General features: G+C 37.2%; 1 protein-coding gene across 1 annotated transcript in view; it reads left to right on the forward strand.

Annotated features, from left to right (window-relative positions):
* LRRC69 (leucine rich repeat containing 69) overlaps nucleotides 1-17,301 on the forward strand; it is a 129,789-nt gene that overhangs the window by 40,804 nt on the left and 71,684 nt on the right. Inside the window, exons 4-6 of the mRNA XM_008001060.3 lie at nucleotides 773-845; nucleotides 8,303-8,498; nucleotides 11,860-11,931. Of these exons, the coding sequence (XP_007999251.2) occupies nucleotides 773-845; nucleotides 8,303-8,498; nucleotides 11,860-11,931 (341 nt within the window). The remainder of the gene's footprint in view (nucleotides 1-772; nucleotides 846-8,302; nucleotides 8,499-11,859; nucleotides 11,932-17,301) is intronic.

Genomic DNA, 17,301 nt, shown 5'->3' on the forward strand with positions numbered 1-17,301 from the left:
AGGTTGCAAACTGGTGGCCCATGGACTGAATCTGGCTCATAAATAAATGGATTCTATTTTGTTGGCCTTTAAAAATCTTTGAATTAGGTGCTCATGTTTTCAAATCAGGAGAGTTCACATAGAAGTCTGGATCTCTGGCTCTTTTTAAAAATCTGTTTTAAAAAAGAAAGATTTAGCAACACTGCAGTTACATTCCCGTATGACAATTGCCAGAGCTGGCTGAATGGTGGTGGCCCTGTCTGACATGGCATGGGATTATCATTTTGATTCCTGTGGACAAGCGAGTTTGAAAGCTCTGTCTTTCCTGTCTGTGAACATTCAAATTCAGAAGTTGTAATATGGTTATGAGTACATAGAAAAATAGAGCAAACATGTTCAAAAGAGAGAATGTAGGGAGGAAAGAGAGTGCGAGTAAGATATTATAAATACGAAAATGAGAGAAGCTGTAATGAAGAACTAAACTATATTTTCTGCAGAGATATTCAGACAGTACATTCTTAGGTTCTGGGTGCCTTTTAGCTTCTGATTCCAGTTTGTGATGAGCTTAGTTGCATCCTCATTCCTCAGGCACAGTGATGTGAGTTAGATCTGTAACTTTGTGATAAATCACTCCTTTTTGCTTTAGCTAGTTTAAGAGGGTTTCTGTTACCACCACCAAAAAAGCCTTGGCCAAGGCAATAACCAGAAGGAAAATAAAGGTATGTAGAAAAGTAGAAAGTGACTAAAATTATCTAACAGATGGCTAAAGTGACTAAAATTATTTTTCTAACAGATGGCTTACAAAATTTAATCCTGCTTAATCTGAACAACAATCATCTTATGCAGCTTCCTCAAGAAGTCAGCAGGTAATTTTGTTTATAGCAAGACTTGGTTAACAATCACGCCCCTCCTCTATCCCCACCCTGGTCATTTGAAAGCGTTATGCCTAGCAACAAGTCCCTGTGGGATTTATACATAGCAAAGAGGGATCTGAAGGACTGAGGCAAGCCACTAATTTTAAGCAGATGATTCTTTAAACACTTTGGAGAGATGAGAAACAGCATGACTTGGTAATCTTTAGTGTAAACATTGGACTTTGAAACATAAAGTTCTAAAGCTGATGGTCTCATTGATTTCCCACCTCTGAGGTTCTTGGAGCTTGGATAGCCACAGAATTGGGCACATTAAATGTTATTTCGCATGTGTATTGTAAACCATTTTGAGTTTGATGGAAAACGTAATATAAAAACTAAGGATTTAAAACTGCTATGTCATTTTCATTTTTAAAAACCCCACATTCTATTGTCATTAACCAAAAAAAAAGAAAAAAAAAAAAAGCTGTTTTTCCTTATCCTGCACATCTGCACAGACCGAATGCCTTTCTGGAGCCAGCTGAGAGCCTTGTCCTTCTGTAGGCAAAACATGCTCTTGGGCTTTTCCTCTGACAGATGGAGAGAGAACTCTGTTCAGGTTTACTTTGGAGACTCCCTTTATTGCCTGTTGAGCAGAAACAGATGTATCACAGAGCAAGAGCATCCAGAGTTTTAAAAGAGAATACAAAACTTTGAACAGTCCTCAACACAGGGCTCTCTGCAGCACCTAACATCTATTCCAATTTACTTCTCTGTACCTCTAGCCAATGCATTAGTTTTTTCCAAATATATTTTTATAAGGAAAGCAATATTTTAAGTCAGAGCACCTAGAAAAGAATTGAATCAATCTAATTTCTATAGAAGATAAATATTTGCAGCAATGAAAATGCCATGCTAATAGTTGTCTGCTTGTTTTTCTATTAATTCAGCTTATCAATCGATTTATATATTGATGATGATATAATTTTAAAAATCCCTTGGGAGATCTCGTGAATGAGGTTCAGGGCATATCTCTGTGCAACTAGATGTATGCCTTTGGGCAAGTAAGTTAACTGCTTTGAACTGCTGCTTTCTCATCTCTAAAGAAAGAATTTTGAATAGATGAACCTCAAAGTTTTTGCAGCTATAACATGTTATGATTTCACAATTTCATACACTTATCTCTGTTTGTAATACAAATTACAATATTCAAGGAATCATGTAAATCTAAGGGAGTATGTTACAAAGATGAAAGAATGCTTTCACTGAAAAAAAAGTAGGATTGCAAAGCGTATAGGTCTATTCTGTTTTATAGTTAACTCTGGGTTGTCTGTATTCTGGCCATATCCTATATATTGACTAATTGATCATCTGTCTAAGCAGAATTCCATTTTCGGAGCCGGGGAAAGTTTCTTCACCTTTCTATATCTTAGCATCTTCATCTGCAAAATGAGGATGATGATAGTGTTTTCTTCATTGGACTGTTTTGATGGTTAAGCGAATTCATACAATATATTTAGGGTTGAGCCTGGGACATAAAAGGTATTAGGGTTGAGTAGGTGCTCAATGGATGTTTGCTTTTATTATTATTGGTTATTATTTTTATTCTAGCTTCTTTCCATTTCCTTTGTTCACTCATTTCCAGAGACAAAAGAATGATTTCTTAGTGGATTTGGGTGAAGCATTGAGCACGTGTAGTTTGACATTCTCCTCTTGCCCTGCCATGAAGTAAGCAGCAGCCTCAGCAGGAAAGGCTGTGAAGGGGTGGAATATTTAATACAGAGGAGGACTAGCAGGGACTCAGAGTGATCATATCAGCTCTGTGCTGATGTTTAATTTCCTTCTCTCTAAATCCTATATCTTATTTCTCAATTTATTTAGAACTTAGGAGAGGGAAAAGGGAGTTTTGATTTTTGACTTGTTTAAACTACCATTCATGGACTTGGAGTCAAATTTGGGCAGGTAAGAGTTTTACACCTAAACAATTCTGTCATGGGCAGCACTGCACAGGCACAGGAGGAGGACAGCATGGGCATCCTGGTGACAGAATGAGTTTAGAAGACAGCGAGAGAGAGAGAGCAAGGGACTAAGTTGGCAGGCTCAGTTCTTTCTCCAAATTTGTCCATCAGTGAAGTTGTTCTTCAGTCTTCTGGGGAAGACAGATGTCAGGGAGAAGCTGCAAGTGTATCTCCTGTAGATGTTCTTTGGAAAAGTAGAACATCTCCTTGCTTTGTGGAAATAGAAACAATGGCAGATGTTTGTTTCTCTCTCTCCTCTTTACTCACACAAATTAATGATGGACAAATGAACAATAGGATGAGCTCATTTTATTGACTTGAAATAACAAAAAAGATGAAAAGCCAACTCCCATGATACAGTAAATCAGATATAATAAAAATAATGATTATAAAAATGATTAATGAGGAAAATTCCCCCTTTCCCCACAGGATCTGCTCCACACATTTTCACTCCATTTCAGTGCTGAGTTGTCCTTCTTTGACCCTTTATACTGCAAAGAACTTCACTTCCTGTTTTCCTGAGAAATTTGAGCTCCCTCAATTCCCTTCTTTCCAGCCTGTTTCTCTCCATTGTTCTATTTCTTTCCTCTCTCTCTTGCTTCCTTATTATCTCTCTCTAAAGTGTCCTGTGTCTATTGCTTTTGCTTCCTGTGTAACACATTGTAAATTTTCTTCTGTCTTCTCCATTCTTTTTTTAAAATTATTATTATACTTTAAGTTCTAGGGTACATGTGCACAATGTACAGGTTTGTTACATATGTATACATGTGCCACGTTGGTGTGCTGCACCCATTAACTCATCATTTACATTAGGTATATCTCCTAATGCTATTCCTCTCCCCTCTCCCCACCCCACGACAGGCCCTGGTGTGTGAGGTGAGAACACTTCCTATATCCAAGTGTTCTCATTGTTCAGTTCCCACATATGAGTGAGAACATGCAGTGTTTGGTTTTCTGTTCTTGCAATAGTTTGTGGAGAATGATGGTTTCCAGCTGCATCCATGTCCCTACAAAAGACATGAACTCATCCTTTTTTATGGCTGCATAGTATTCCATGGTGTATATGTGCCACATTTTCTTAATCCAGTCTGTCATTGATGGACATTTGGGTTAGTTCCAAGTCTTTGCTATTGTGAATAGTGCTGCAATAAACATACATGTGCATGTGTCTTTATAGCAGCATGATTTATAATCCTTTGGGTATATACCCAGTAATGGGATGGCTGGGTCAAATGGTATTTCTAGTTCTAGATCCTTGAGGAATTGCCACACTGTCTTCCACAATGGCTGAACTAGTTTACAGTCCCACCAACACTGTAAAAGTTTTCCTATTTCTCCACATCCTCTCCAGCACCTGTTGTTTCCTGACTTTTTAATGATCGCCATGCTAACTGGTATGAGATGGTGTCTCATTGTGGTTTTGATTTGCATTTCTCTGATGGCGAGTGATGATGAGCTTTTTTTCATGTGTCTGTTGGCTGCATAAATATCTTTTTTTGAGAAGTGTCTGTTCATATCCTTTGCCCACTTTTTGATGGGGTTGTTTGTTTTTTTCTTGTAAATTTGTCTGAGTTCTTTGTAGGTTCTGGATATTAGCCCTTTGTCAGATGAGTAGATTGCAAAAATTTTCTCCCATTCTGTAGGTTGCCTGTTCACTCTGATGGTAGTTTCTTTTGCTGTGCAGAAACTCTTTAGTTTAATTAGATCCCATTTGTCAATTCTGGCTTTTGTTGCCATTGCTTTTGGTGTTTTAGACATGAAGTCCTTGCCCATGCCTATGTCAATGGTATTGCCTAGGTTTTCTTCTAGGATTTTTATGGTTTTAGGTCTAACATTTAAGTCTCTAATCCATCTTGAATTAATTTTTGTATAAGGTGTAAGGAAGCGATCCAGTTTCAGCTTTTTACATATGGCTAGCCAGTTTTCCCAGCACCATTTATTAAACAGGGAATCCTTTCCCCATTTCTTGTTTTTGTCAAGTTTGTCAAAGATCAAATGGTTGTAGATGTGTGGTATTATTTCTGAGGGCTCTGTTCTGTTCCATTGATTTGTATCTCTGTTTTGGTGCCATCTCCATTAAGCTACCAACGACTTTCTTCACAGAATTGGAAAAAACTACTTTAAAGTTCATAGGGAACCAAAAAAGAGCCCGCATTGCCAAGACAATCCTAAGCCAAAAGAACAAAGCTGGAGGCATCATGCTACCTGACTTCAAACTATACTACAAGGCTACAGTAACCAAAACTGTCTTCTCCATTCTACTGTAGATCATTTTCAAAAGTCGTTACTGTCCTTTACATAGTCAAGTATAATGACCTTTTTTTCCTGCTGAATAAAAATTACATAAAACTATTCAATGCATTTTGGCAAATGTACACACACCAATAACATGTAAAACATTTTCTTCAGCCCAGAAATTTCCTCGTGCACCCTTCCAGTGAATTCTTACCTCTCATAAGCAATCAATATTCTGATTTCTGTCTTCTTTACAAATTAGTTTTACCATTCCTAGAACTAAATAAATGGAATCATATAGTATATATGTTTTTGTGTCTGTCTTCTTTTGCTTAGCATAATTTTTGAGACTCACATAACTGTTGCATTTATTAATAGTTCATTGGTTTTTTTTTTTGTTGTTGTTTGTTTATTTTTTTGAGACAGAGTCTGGCCCTACTCACTCAGGATGGAGTGCAATGAAGCGATCTCAGCTCACTGCAATCTCTGCCTCCTAGGTTCAAGTGATTCTCCTGCCTCAGCCTCCCGAGTAGCTGGTATTACAGGTGCCTGCCACCACACCCAGCTAATTTTTGTATTTTTAGTAGCGATGGGGTTTCACCATATCGGCTAGGCTGGTCTCGAACTCCTGACCTCAAGTGATCTGCCTGCCTCGGCCTCCCAGTGTTGGGATTACAAGCATGAGCCACCATGCCTGGTAGATTTTGTTTATTCTGAGTAGCATTTCATTGCGGGAATATGCCCTAAATTATTCATCTTTTCTCCTATTGATGTATACTTGGGTTTTTTCCAGTTTAGGGCTATTATGAATTAAGTTACATTAAACATTATTGTACACATCTTTTTGTAAACATGTTTAATTTCATTTTCGTTTAAATTTCTAGGAGTAAAATGGAAATTTATTTCTCATAGTTCTGGAAGTTGGGAAGTGAAGATCAAGGTGCTGGCAGATGTGATATCTGGTGAGGGTGTACTTCCTGGTTCATAGAGTGCCACCTTTCTCACTGTGTCCTCACATGGTAGAAGGGGCAAGGAGTTCTCTGGGGCCTTTTTTGAGGACATTAATTACATTTATGAGGTTTACCCCCTCATCATGACCTAATCATCTCCCAAAGGCCCCGTCTCGTAATACCATCACATTGGAGATTATATTTTAACATATGAATTTTGAAGAGACACAAATATTCAGACCATAGCACTATCATTTCTCTAATACCATACGATCTTGATTGCTGCAGCTGCATTGTAAGTTTTGAAATAAGGTAATGTGAGTCTTTTGATTTTATTCTTTATAATAGTTTGGCTATTCTAAGCCCTTTGAATTTCCATATACATTTTAAAATTGATTTATCTTTTTTTTTTTTTTTTTTAATGTGGGATCTCACTATGTTTCCCAGGCTGGTCTTAAACTTCTGGGCTCAAGTAATCCTTCCACCTTCACCTCCCAAAGTTATGGGTTTACAGCCATGAGCCACAGCACCCAGCCCGAGTCAAGTCTTACACAAAAAAAGCTGTCAAAATTTTTATTTGGATCTATTATTGAATCTTTAGATCAATATTAAAAAGTTGATATCTTAGCAATATTTTTCTTTTCTATTTCTGAATATAATGTATCTCTACTTTTATTTAGAGCCCCTTTACATTCTCTCAGTCATGATTTATAGTTTTCAGTGTAGAGGTCCCTCATGTCTTTTGTTATATGTACTCTTAACTACTTCATGAAGGGTTTTTTATACATTACTATAAATGGAAATCTTAAACTTTTATTTTCCAATATTTTGTGGCCACAATATGGAGATACAATAGATTTTTAAAATATTGACTTGGTAGTTTGTGACTGTGTGTTAGGTCTACTAGTTTTGTTTGTTTGTTTGGATTATCACTCTTTAACATTTAAATTTTTGACCATCTCTTCAATTTTGAAATTTTCTTCTCTCACACCTTCAGAGATTCCTTGCTAATCTGGTTCTTCTTCTACTTCTCTGGTCATAACTTTGCTGGGTGCCTTTAATTTTTAATGGTCAGTTGTTTATATTTCTCAAGAATCTTTCTATTGGCTTCCTCTCTTTTCTCTCTGCCTATTTTCTTTTGTTTTTCCTGTCAGTCCCATGTATTCATATGGCTTCTACTGTGTATCGAGAAATCTATAGAATCCTTAAAATTCCCTTTGCTAGCACTGATGACTTCCTAACCTCCAGTCTCCCATTTTCAACTGCCTAAAAATTTAGTTCCCTCATTCTTACATTACTTCAGTCTTAACACACTTCAACCTTGAGATCATTACATGTTTTCACTCTTAGCTTTTCAAACAGACACACCTGCATTAGAATTTTGACATTGTTACCTACCAGATAGGTAACTTGGGAAATTTATTTACTGCCTCTAATGCTTTATTTTCCTCACTTTTAAAATAAGAGTAGTAATTCCAGTCTCAGAGTTTTGTTGATGATTAAATTTAATGCACAGGCATGTAGTTGTGCTTAGTAATGTTAATTCCCTTCTGCTTCCTTATTCATAATATTTTTTCTTAGCTTACTATTCTCTCTTATTGCCCTATTTTATAAGTTCTTTTATTCAGGGCCAAATTTAAAATGTCAGTTCTTTAGAAAAACTTGCAATATGCTTCAGGAACCATATCTGCAATTACAGAATCAAATTTCCTTAACCTTTTTCTCCTTAGCCAATGATATTTACTGTTCTCAATTTATGGCTCTATTTAATATCTCCTTCTAAACCATGACATCCAAAAGGGCAGAATTTGTGGCTGATTCATCTTTGAACTTCCACAGCAATTGAGCAGTACTCATATCTATTTGGTACTAGGTATATTTATGTCTATGTATGCTTATGCCTGTACCTGTATCGATCTGTATACATAGGTGTGTCCATGTTCTCCTTGTCCTCTAGCTTTCTCTTGGATATGAGCAATGTAAATGTATAAAGGAAGGAAATAGAATTTTCTTTTTCTTAAATCTAGGTTTTGATTACCTAACATACTTTTAACATAAGCCATCTGATTACAAAAGGTCTTTAAAAATTAAATTTCAGCAAAAACTTTTTATACTTATGATTCACAATAGTTGTAAACACTTGACTGAAGAAAGCTCAGATGAGCTACAAAAAATAAACTTACACATGGCTTCTGCTAAGTTGGGCCTATATAATGGACTCTGTTATTCTTGTGAGTTTCATTTGTATACTTTGGTGTTTTTTTTTTAGATTAAAAAGTCTTACTTACATGAGTATAAATTATAACCAACTAGTCAGCATTCCTAGAGAACTTTGTTTTCTTAAGAATCTTGTTGAACTTCAACTTAACTACAATCAGCTGATATGCATACCTGAAGAGATTAAGTTCTTGAAGAAGCTTCAGAAATTTTTGCTAGCCAGAAACAACATTGGAGTTTTGCCAGAGGTGAGCAAAACGTGGAACCACACCACTTTGTTGTTGGAGAAGAACTCAACATGATGGGAGGTGGTTATAGATTAGATTTGGATATCTGAGTATAAGCCACCACTTGCTTTCCCTCAGATTAAATGTAGTCAGTTCCCAAATCCCTATGACAGAGGAAGGCTATAATTTGAATTATCCCACATAGCTAGGGCTGCCAGATTTAGTAAATACAAATATAGAATGCTCACTGAAATTTGAATTCCAGACAAGCAATGATTAAATTTTTTTGCTATAAGTATTTTGCAAATATTTCATGGAATAGACTAAAAAACATATTTATTGTTTGTCTGTTATTTCTTTTCTTTTCTTTTTTTTTTTTTGAGACAGAGTCTCGTTCTGTTGCCAAGGCTAGAGTGCAGTGGCACGATCTCGGCTCATTGCAACCTCCACATCCCGGGTTCAAGTGATTCTCCTGCCTCAGCCTCCTGAGTAGCTGGGATTACAGGAAGACACCACCACGCCCAGCTAATTTTTGTAATTTAATAGAGACGGGTCTTCACCATGTTGGTCAGGCTGGTCTCAAACTCCTGACCTCATGATCTGCCCGCCTCGGCATCCCAAAGTGCTGGGATTATAGGCGTGAGCCACCGTGCCAAGCCTTGATATTTCAATTTAAGTGAGCATTATGTATTTTATCTGGTAACCATGTATACAGAACAAAATACAAGTTCATTTTGGCTTTGGAATGTGTACTGGCTCTCCTCCTTTTTTCCTTCATATTCACTCTCTGTCCTGCCTTCTGCTTGGGAGACTGACCTGTGTGGGCAGCAGTGAACTCCTTTGTCTTCTGGTTTCCTCTTGGATATGGCAGATGAGAGGCACTAGCGGGAAGTGACAGGGCAGGAGGATAGCGAGTAGTTGATGGTATTCAACTACTTGAATTGTGGGTTGGCTGTGTGCCTTTCTGGAAGGCCACAACTAATGAACTAATAACATACTTACATGGGTAGATAGATAGATAGACAGATAACTGGATAGATAACAGGGGATTTATTAGGGGAATTGGCACACATAATTATGGAGACTGAGAAGTCCTACAGCAGACTATCTGCAAGCTGAAGACCCTGGAGTGCTGGTAGTGTGACTGAGTCCAACTCTGAAAGCCTCAGAACCAGGGAAGCCAATGGTGTAATTCTCAGTTGGAGGTCAAAGGCCTGATTACCGGGAGGTTGTGGTGGTGGCTGGAGGGGAAGGGTACTGGTGTAAATCTTAGAGTCTAAAGGCTGGAGAGCCCAGAGTTCTGAGGTCCAAGGGCAGAAGAAGAAGTGTCCCAGCTCCAGAAGAGAGAGGAAATCCCTTTTTTTCATCGAAGTCACTAACTGACAGGATGGTGCCCAGCAATACTGAAGATATATCTTTCCTACTCCTTCTACTGACTCACACACCCATCTCCTCTAGAAACAATCTCACACACATACACCCAAAATAAAGCTTTACCAGCATTCTAGGTATTCCTTAATCCAGTCAAGTTGGTACCTAAAATTAACCATCACACTAGACTCCTTGTAGTTCTATCCCAAACAACTGTTTGCTCTTAATGGAACATCATTTGTTCCAAAGAACTCAAAGAATCTCAGCCTAAACTTCACTTTTTCCAGGAAGCCTTTCCTGACCTCCTAATACCAAATTTTCCACATGTCACTGTTTCCTTAACCCTTCTTAACACTTCTCATTCTCATAGCACAACTTTGCCCTTGCCTATTTGTGAGTTTTTAAACCTTCATTGAATACTCGTGAGGGGTATACACATGCAAAGATTAGAACAAGGCAGCAACAAATATCAACAGCAATAATAGTGGCAGTCATGGCAGCAAAAATGAACAAATGAAAATGAAAGAGTCGACAGCAATGGAAGTAATGCTATGAAGTGTTTTCAAGTAGGGTGGGAAACCCTTATATCATAACATGAGATACTGAAGGAACACATTGGAGTCTGAAAATCTCTGCAGCTAATACAATACAAAGGAGAGTATCATGGCAATGGAAGATTATGTAGGAATTAAGAAGAGAACTCCCTTCAAGGATTTGCTGCCTAGCTGTAGGGAAGGGGATTGCAGACAGCCTCTAGCTGTTAGCTCTTTCAGGGTCTGCCTTAGCTGCAGAGAGCCTCTTTTCTTGCCCAAGGTCATGCTCTTCCTAAAGCATTCTGCATCTTGTGACCTAACAAGGGAGGGATATAAAGGCTTGGCCATTTCTGCCTGATAGAGAAGAATTTGGATGGGCAACAGCCCTCTGGAGCTCCCCACCCACCTAAACAAGATTCTATTGTGTCTGAATCCCACCTCAACTTCCCCATCTGCTCAGTCCTGCTTCCTGACCCTGCCTTTTACAGGGGTGATCCCTAATAAACATTTAGCACCCCAAATTCCATCTCAGCATCTGCTTCCAGAGAATGAAACCTGAGATAACATGTGACAAAACTGAAGAGGAAGAGTACTGGCATGACTAAAGAGGCATATCGTCTCCCTAGGGAGAGGTATGATCATCAATATATGAGTGACGTTTTAGAAATATCACTATAAGTGGTTGGGACTGTTTAGTAAGTCATACCTCTATTTTTCAATTTTTAATTTTTTTTTTTTTAACGTTTCCACTTAAAAAGAAATAATACTTATCCTTTGCTTGCTAGTAGAAACACCAGAACCCAGATGCATTATAACAACTGTGTGGTTACTATGGTAATGAGCAGTCACATTTGGCATGTAGATAGAGGCGGTAACAGATCTTCTTTTATAAGGAAAGGGTTGTGTTAGCACAGGGCTAAGTAAAAGGTAGATGCTTAATAAATCCTGGTGGAATTTTTAATAGAGACAATACTCTAGGATTACATCTGTTTTCTGTTTCTCAACATCTTTCTATTTTTAATAATTGACAATGTCTACTGAGTGCTCACTACATAGTAGGCCTTTAGTAAGCACTTTCAGATTCATAACTCATTTAATTAATTCAACAACCATATGACTTAAGGGCTTCTATTAGCATTTTCATTTTACAAATGAAGAAATTGAAGTACAAAGAAATTAAGAAATTTGCCCATAGTTATAGTACCTGCCAGAGGTGAGATTTGAATCTAGAAGTAGTGTAACTCACAGTGGCCATGTTACATTGCCCCAGAGTGGTCAGAGGAAATGAAGAATTCAAAGATATCTGGCAGTCCAGGATATGGGGATCTGCTTGGGAAGATGTACTGAAGAATTGGTCGGTACAGTGATTAGAAAGACGGCTGCCTCCGTCATGTTGGAGCTTTAAAAAAATTTATGATTTTCCTTATGATTTTGAATATTAGATTAAAAAAATCTCTCTCTTCTGTTTTCTGACACAGGAACTTTGTGATCTTAAAAAACTAAGAATCCTAGACATAGCTGGAAATATTATTCAGATATTTCCATCAGGAGTAAGTAGAGTCAACTTTCATTATAACTGAAAAATAATGTTGTTTATGCTATTGGGAATAGAAAAAATATGGGCAGACAGTAAAATCTGTAGTAACTGGAAACTTAAATTATACAAATGACTCAAAGATTTGCTTTTAGAATTTCAAAACCTGTTCTCTCTTGTTTCTTTCTTTGTGCTCTGTGCCTGCTGAACTTGTTTGAACTAAGTGAACTCTGATTGCTATCATAAATATTTTAATATATCAGCTATGATTAAATTTTTTGGTTATTACACACTGCTTTTGGTCACCTCTGACTTTTTGAAAATATTACTTTCCAGAGCATAAATTTTTATCCCTTGTAATTCAAGGGTGACACTTTTGTTAGTTGTTTTTAGGCCATAAACAATGAAAAATGCACTTTTTTCTCATTTGAAAATGAATTTTGACCTCATTTTATTTCAAATACGGTGAAACCATTTGTCTTAGCAACTCCTAACTTTTGAGAAAGAAATGTCAGTTTTCCTATTGCATTTTTATATCCAATTGAACATGCTTAAACATTCATGGTAATAATGAGAAGTCCATCTATCCAGAAGGTACTCAATGAATAGTTGTTGACCCATTAATTATTTTTCCTGATTTATCCACTCTAAATTGAGGTTTCAGTCTTTTTCTGCCTCCTAGAGCAATATTTTATACTGAAGGTAATTCAAATATAAAAAAATGAGTGTAAAGTCTGTGTTTTAGAAAAAAGCATACAGTTTTTAAATTGTGGCAAAATATACACAACGTAAAGTTTACCATTTTGATCATTTTTACTTGTATAGTCCACAGTACTAAGTACTTTCACACTGTTGCATAACCACTGGCATCATCCATCTCTAGAACCTGTTCATCTTCTCCAACTGAAACTCTGTATCCATTCAACTCTAACTCCCCAGTCCCTTTGTACACCTATTTTAGAAGTTCCTATAAATACTTTGAAATATGATATTTTCCCCCTCCATGGCAACCACAAATCTACTCTCTGTCTCTGAATTTGACTACTCTGGGTACCTAGAGTACCTAGAGTAAGTGGAACCAGATATTTGTCCTTTTACCACTGACTTATTTCACTTAGTAAAATATGACTAACATTAATTTATCTTATAGAATGTGTCAGAGTTTCCTTCCTTTTTAAGGCTGAATAATATTCAGTTGTATGTATATACCACATTTTGTCTATCCACAGGTATCTGCCCACCTGTGGGACCTTGGGCTGTTTTCTCATTTTGGCTATTGCTGCTATGAACATGGGTATACAAATATTTGTTCTTTATCTGCTTTCAGATCCTCTGGGAATATACTTAGATGAAATTGTTGAATCATATGATAATTCTATGTTTAACTTTTTAAAGGAATCACCACAGTGTTTCAAAAAATGTGTAGATTTGAATGTTTAGTAAAAATTGGCTATTGTTAATATTGACCCTGAAAATGTGACATGGTTTTATTTACCCTCTGTGTCTTAATTTAACTCTCTGTGTCCTGTGACGCCTCCCTGACTTCCAAAGCAGCCTTCTGGTGCCACTTTTTCTATGGTATCCCTGGTGCGACTGCTACTTCTATGGTACCTTCTGTTGCCACTTTTTCTATGGTGTTTCTATGGTATGCTTGAGCAACATAATGGAGTAATTCATTTCAAGTCTTTCTCGCTTTTGGATGGTAAGCTTCCAGAGAAAGAATACTCTTTTTTTCTCTATACCTGCAGTGTCTTGAATTTTAACTCAATACATATTTGTTAAATGAACAAATCTAACTAACATTCTTAAACTTCATTTATTTTTCACCTTAGTAATCTGTTAATTGACTGTTTCTTCTATGAAGTGATTCTGTACTTAACAATTTTGATAAAACATAATTACTTAGATCTCAATAATTTGGAGTAATTTTGAAAGATCTGAGTTGGTTTCATCTGTGTAGTACCTATTTCAGAAATTTCTATAAACACTCTAACGTAAGAGGATCTGCAAACTCATCTGAGCTTTGGTCCAACCATTTCAAATTATTTTGGTTCAACTGATTCAAAATCAAAGTTTCCCACATTAAAAATATGGCACAAGTGGTGAACCTAGAGGATAAATGACCGACTCTAGGTCACACTATGATTATCAGTGAAAGAGAGTAAGTTTCAAAGTAATGGTAGAGAACATTCAAAACAAGCCATACTTTTTGTGAAACAGAGTAGTGTAGAAGTGAATAACATAGACTTTGGAGTCATATACACATGAGTTTAAAGCACTAATTTCCTATTTTCTAAATTTGTGATCTCAAACAATTTGCTTAATTTCTAAGAGTTGCTGTTTCTTCATCTATATAATGACAATATTAAAACCACTAACCTCATAAGGTTGTTATGTCAAACAGTGACTATGAAGCATTTTGTGCATAGTTGGTTTCCAGGAATGGAAACTATTATATGTTGTGTATAAAATATATACCAATAGTGAAATACTAATAAGTAATATATAATTATAGCAATCATATGCTCTCTATTGGTGATAATAGGAAGCATTAACCTTGGGAAGTACATTTTTAAAAACATTTTTAAACTATGAGAATATTCAAACATACATAAAAACAGACAGAAAAGCAAACTCTGCGTACCCGTTACTTTTAAGTGTATTCTTAACTCAAAGATTTGAAGCCGCATTGTGCATAAGTGCCTTTGAGTAGTTTATTTTGCTGCTTTATAACTACTTTTTAAAATAAGTATTTATTTAAGAGTGTTTTGCTATTTTATGATTTAAATAAATTTGGTGTACAATTTAGAAAATGCAATTTTTTTAGAACAGTTTTTTTTCTTTGAAATTCACATGGCATTTGAACACTTGAAACTGTATTTTCTTTTTTTCTTTCTTTTGAAATGAATTTATTTCTACACAAAAGTGAGTCATTTAAAGAAAACATTAAGTAAATGGCGGCACAGGCAGCATGCAGCCCATCATCGTGCTATTTTGTAGCTATGGTGAAAATCATGAAAGAGGTGAATGACTGATGTTTGGAAAACTCTGCTAGAATATTCATTCTGGGTGGTTGGACTGCCTGAGGGAAAGGTCAGGGTCTGCCTGAATTGGGCATTCTTGGTGGTGGAAGCAGCATGTACGGATTAGTGTGAACGTGTTAGGAAGGGTGGGAAGCTCGTATGACAGTGGTGCAGGGTACTGGGGTGATACAGAGGGCTTCCTCCGAGGTCAGGCTATGGACTTTGACTCCCAGGGGGAGAATCCAGGGGCGGATGCGTTGCAGGGAAGTGACAGCAGGCCAGTGTTTATCAGAAGGTTGGAACCACTGCTAGTAGAGAGAGTGCTCTCTGGCGGGCAGGGCCCCAGGCCTCCCATGGTGAACTCTTTCCGTTCATCCCCAGCTTAGGTGCAGAGCCACGGATCCTAATTTTCACCAGGACTTTTGTATAAGAATATACATTAAATGGAAATTTACAGTAAAAAATGGGACTATTATAAATATTTGTTCATATGTGTTAGATTAAAAGAGTTTCTGTGTTATTTAGTTATTAAGAAAAAATCTGGCATGACCACATAGTGAATGAATTGTTTCAGAAATGGCCAGGTATGGTGACTCACGCTGCAATCCCAGCACTTCGGGAGGCTGTTGTGGGAGGATTGCTTTTGATTCCAGGAGTTCCAGATCAGCCTGGACAACATGGTAAAACCCCTATCTCTACAAAACAAACAAACCACCAAAAAAATTAGCTGAGTGTGGTGGCACACCCTGTGGTCCCAGTTCCTTGAGATGAAAGTATCACTCAAGCCTGGGAGGTAGAGGTTGCAGGAAGCTGAGATGGTACTCTGGGCTGGGCAACACAGTGAGACCCTGTCTTAAAAAAAAAAGAAATGTCTTGGTTCTGTTATGAACATGTAGTCAGATCTGCTACAGAGAGACTTTAGTTTCTTTCCTTATCTCTTTTTTCCTTTCCTTTATTTTAACTAAAAAAAAAAATTAAAACTTAAAAATTTTGTAAGTTGTACAACTTCTGCATTCTTCTTAAAATGTCAAGCAAAATAATAGTATGGAATCAAAAGTTTCGGCCAGGCGCGGTGGCTCACGCCTGTAATCACAGCACTTTGGGAGCCAAGGCGGGTGGATCACCAGGTCAGCAGATCGAGACCGTCCTGGCTAACACGGTGAAACCCCGACTCTACTAAAAGTACAAAAAAATCAGCAGGGCTTGGGCGGGTGCCTGTAGTCCCAGCTACCCAGGAGGCTGAGGCAGGAGAGTGAGGGGAACCCGGGAGGCAGAGCTTGCAGTGAGCCCAGATAGCGCCGCTGCACTCCAGCCTGGGCGACGGAGTGAGACTCCGTCTCAAAGAAAAGAAAGCTTCCATTCCAGGACCTCTTCATGTGTGTTTTTAGAAAAGTCTGTTAAAACAGTTTTTTCCACACGATACTATGTCTGGATTGGTTTTATTATATTTAATTGCCCAGTATGATTTTTCTTTTAAAAAAGTACCATCTGGCCAGACGTGGTGGCTTACGCCTGTAATCCAAGCACTCTGAGAGGCCAAGGCAGGCTATCACCTCAGGTCGGGAGTTTACAACCAGCCTAACCAACATGGAGAAACTCCGTCTCTACTAAAAATACAAAACTAGCTGGGCGTGGTGGCCCATGCCTGTAATCTCAGTTACTCAGGAGGCTGAGGCAAGAGAATCGCTTGAACCCAAAACGCAGAAGTTGCAGTGAGCCAAGATCATGGTGCCATTGCACTCCAACTTGGGCAACAAAAGTGAAACTCCATCTAAAAAAAAAAAAAAAGGACTATCCAAGTGTTCTCCATAAGGCGTTACAATATATCAATAGCAGAAAGATCAGCGAGAGAAAGCAAAACTCTGGGGGCTATTTTGATCTGATCTATCATTGCACAATTTTAGAACATTCTCAGTTTTCTCATATATAATTTTTTGATACCTAATTCCTGTCAGAGACATACCAAATTATTTATTGTGTTAGTTTGCAAGTGTCCTCAGCTTCTTGAATGAATGGGTATTAAGATTTAAGATGTTGTCTTCATTTATCCTTTTGTAAGTAGCATTTTTCTGGTTATTCATTCATTGTAGAAAATAAGTAAATAAATATAGGAAGAGTAAAATGTAAGGTGTCTTTAAGTTTACCTTCCAGAGATAACGCTTTTTTGTTTTCTTCAAGAATCTCATTTTTATATTCTCATTTAAAAAAATTCAATGTATGCTGCATAAAGAAATACGTGTCTTACTTTGTCATTTTCACTTAACATTATATATTAAGCACTTTCCTCAAATGAATATTCTTCAATATGTGATTTTTAATCATTGGGTATTCTTCTACCTTTTCTTTATCATATGTTCACTTTT

Source organism: Chlorocebus sabaeus, chromosome 8, assembly GCF_047675955.1.
Source record: "Chlorocebus sabaeus isolate Y175 chromosome 8, mChlSab1.0.hap1, whole genome shotgun sequence".
Classification (NCBI taxonomy): domain Eukaryota; kingdom Metazoa; phylum Chordata; class Mammalia; order Primates; family Cercopithecidae; genus Chlorocebus; species Chlorocebus sabaeus.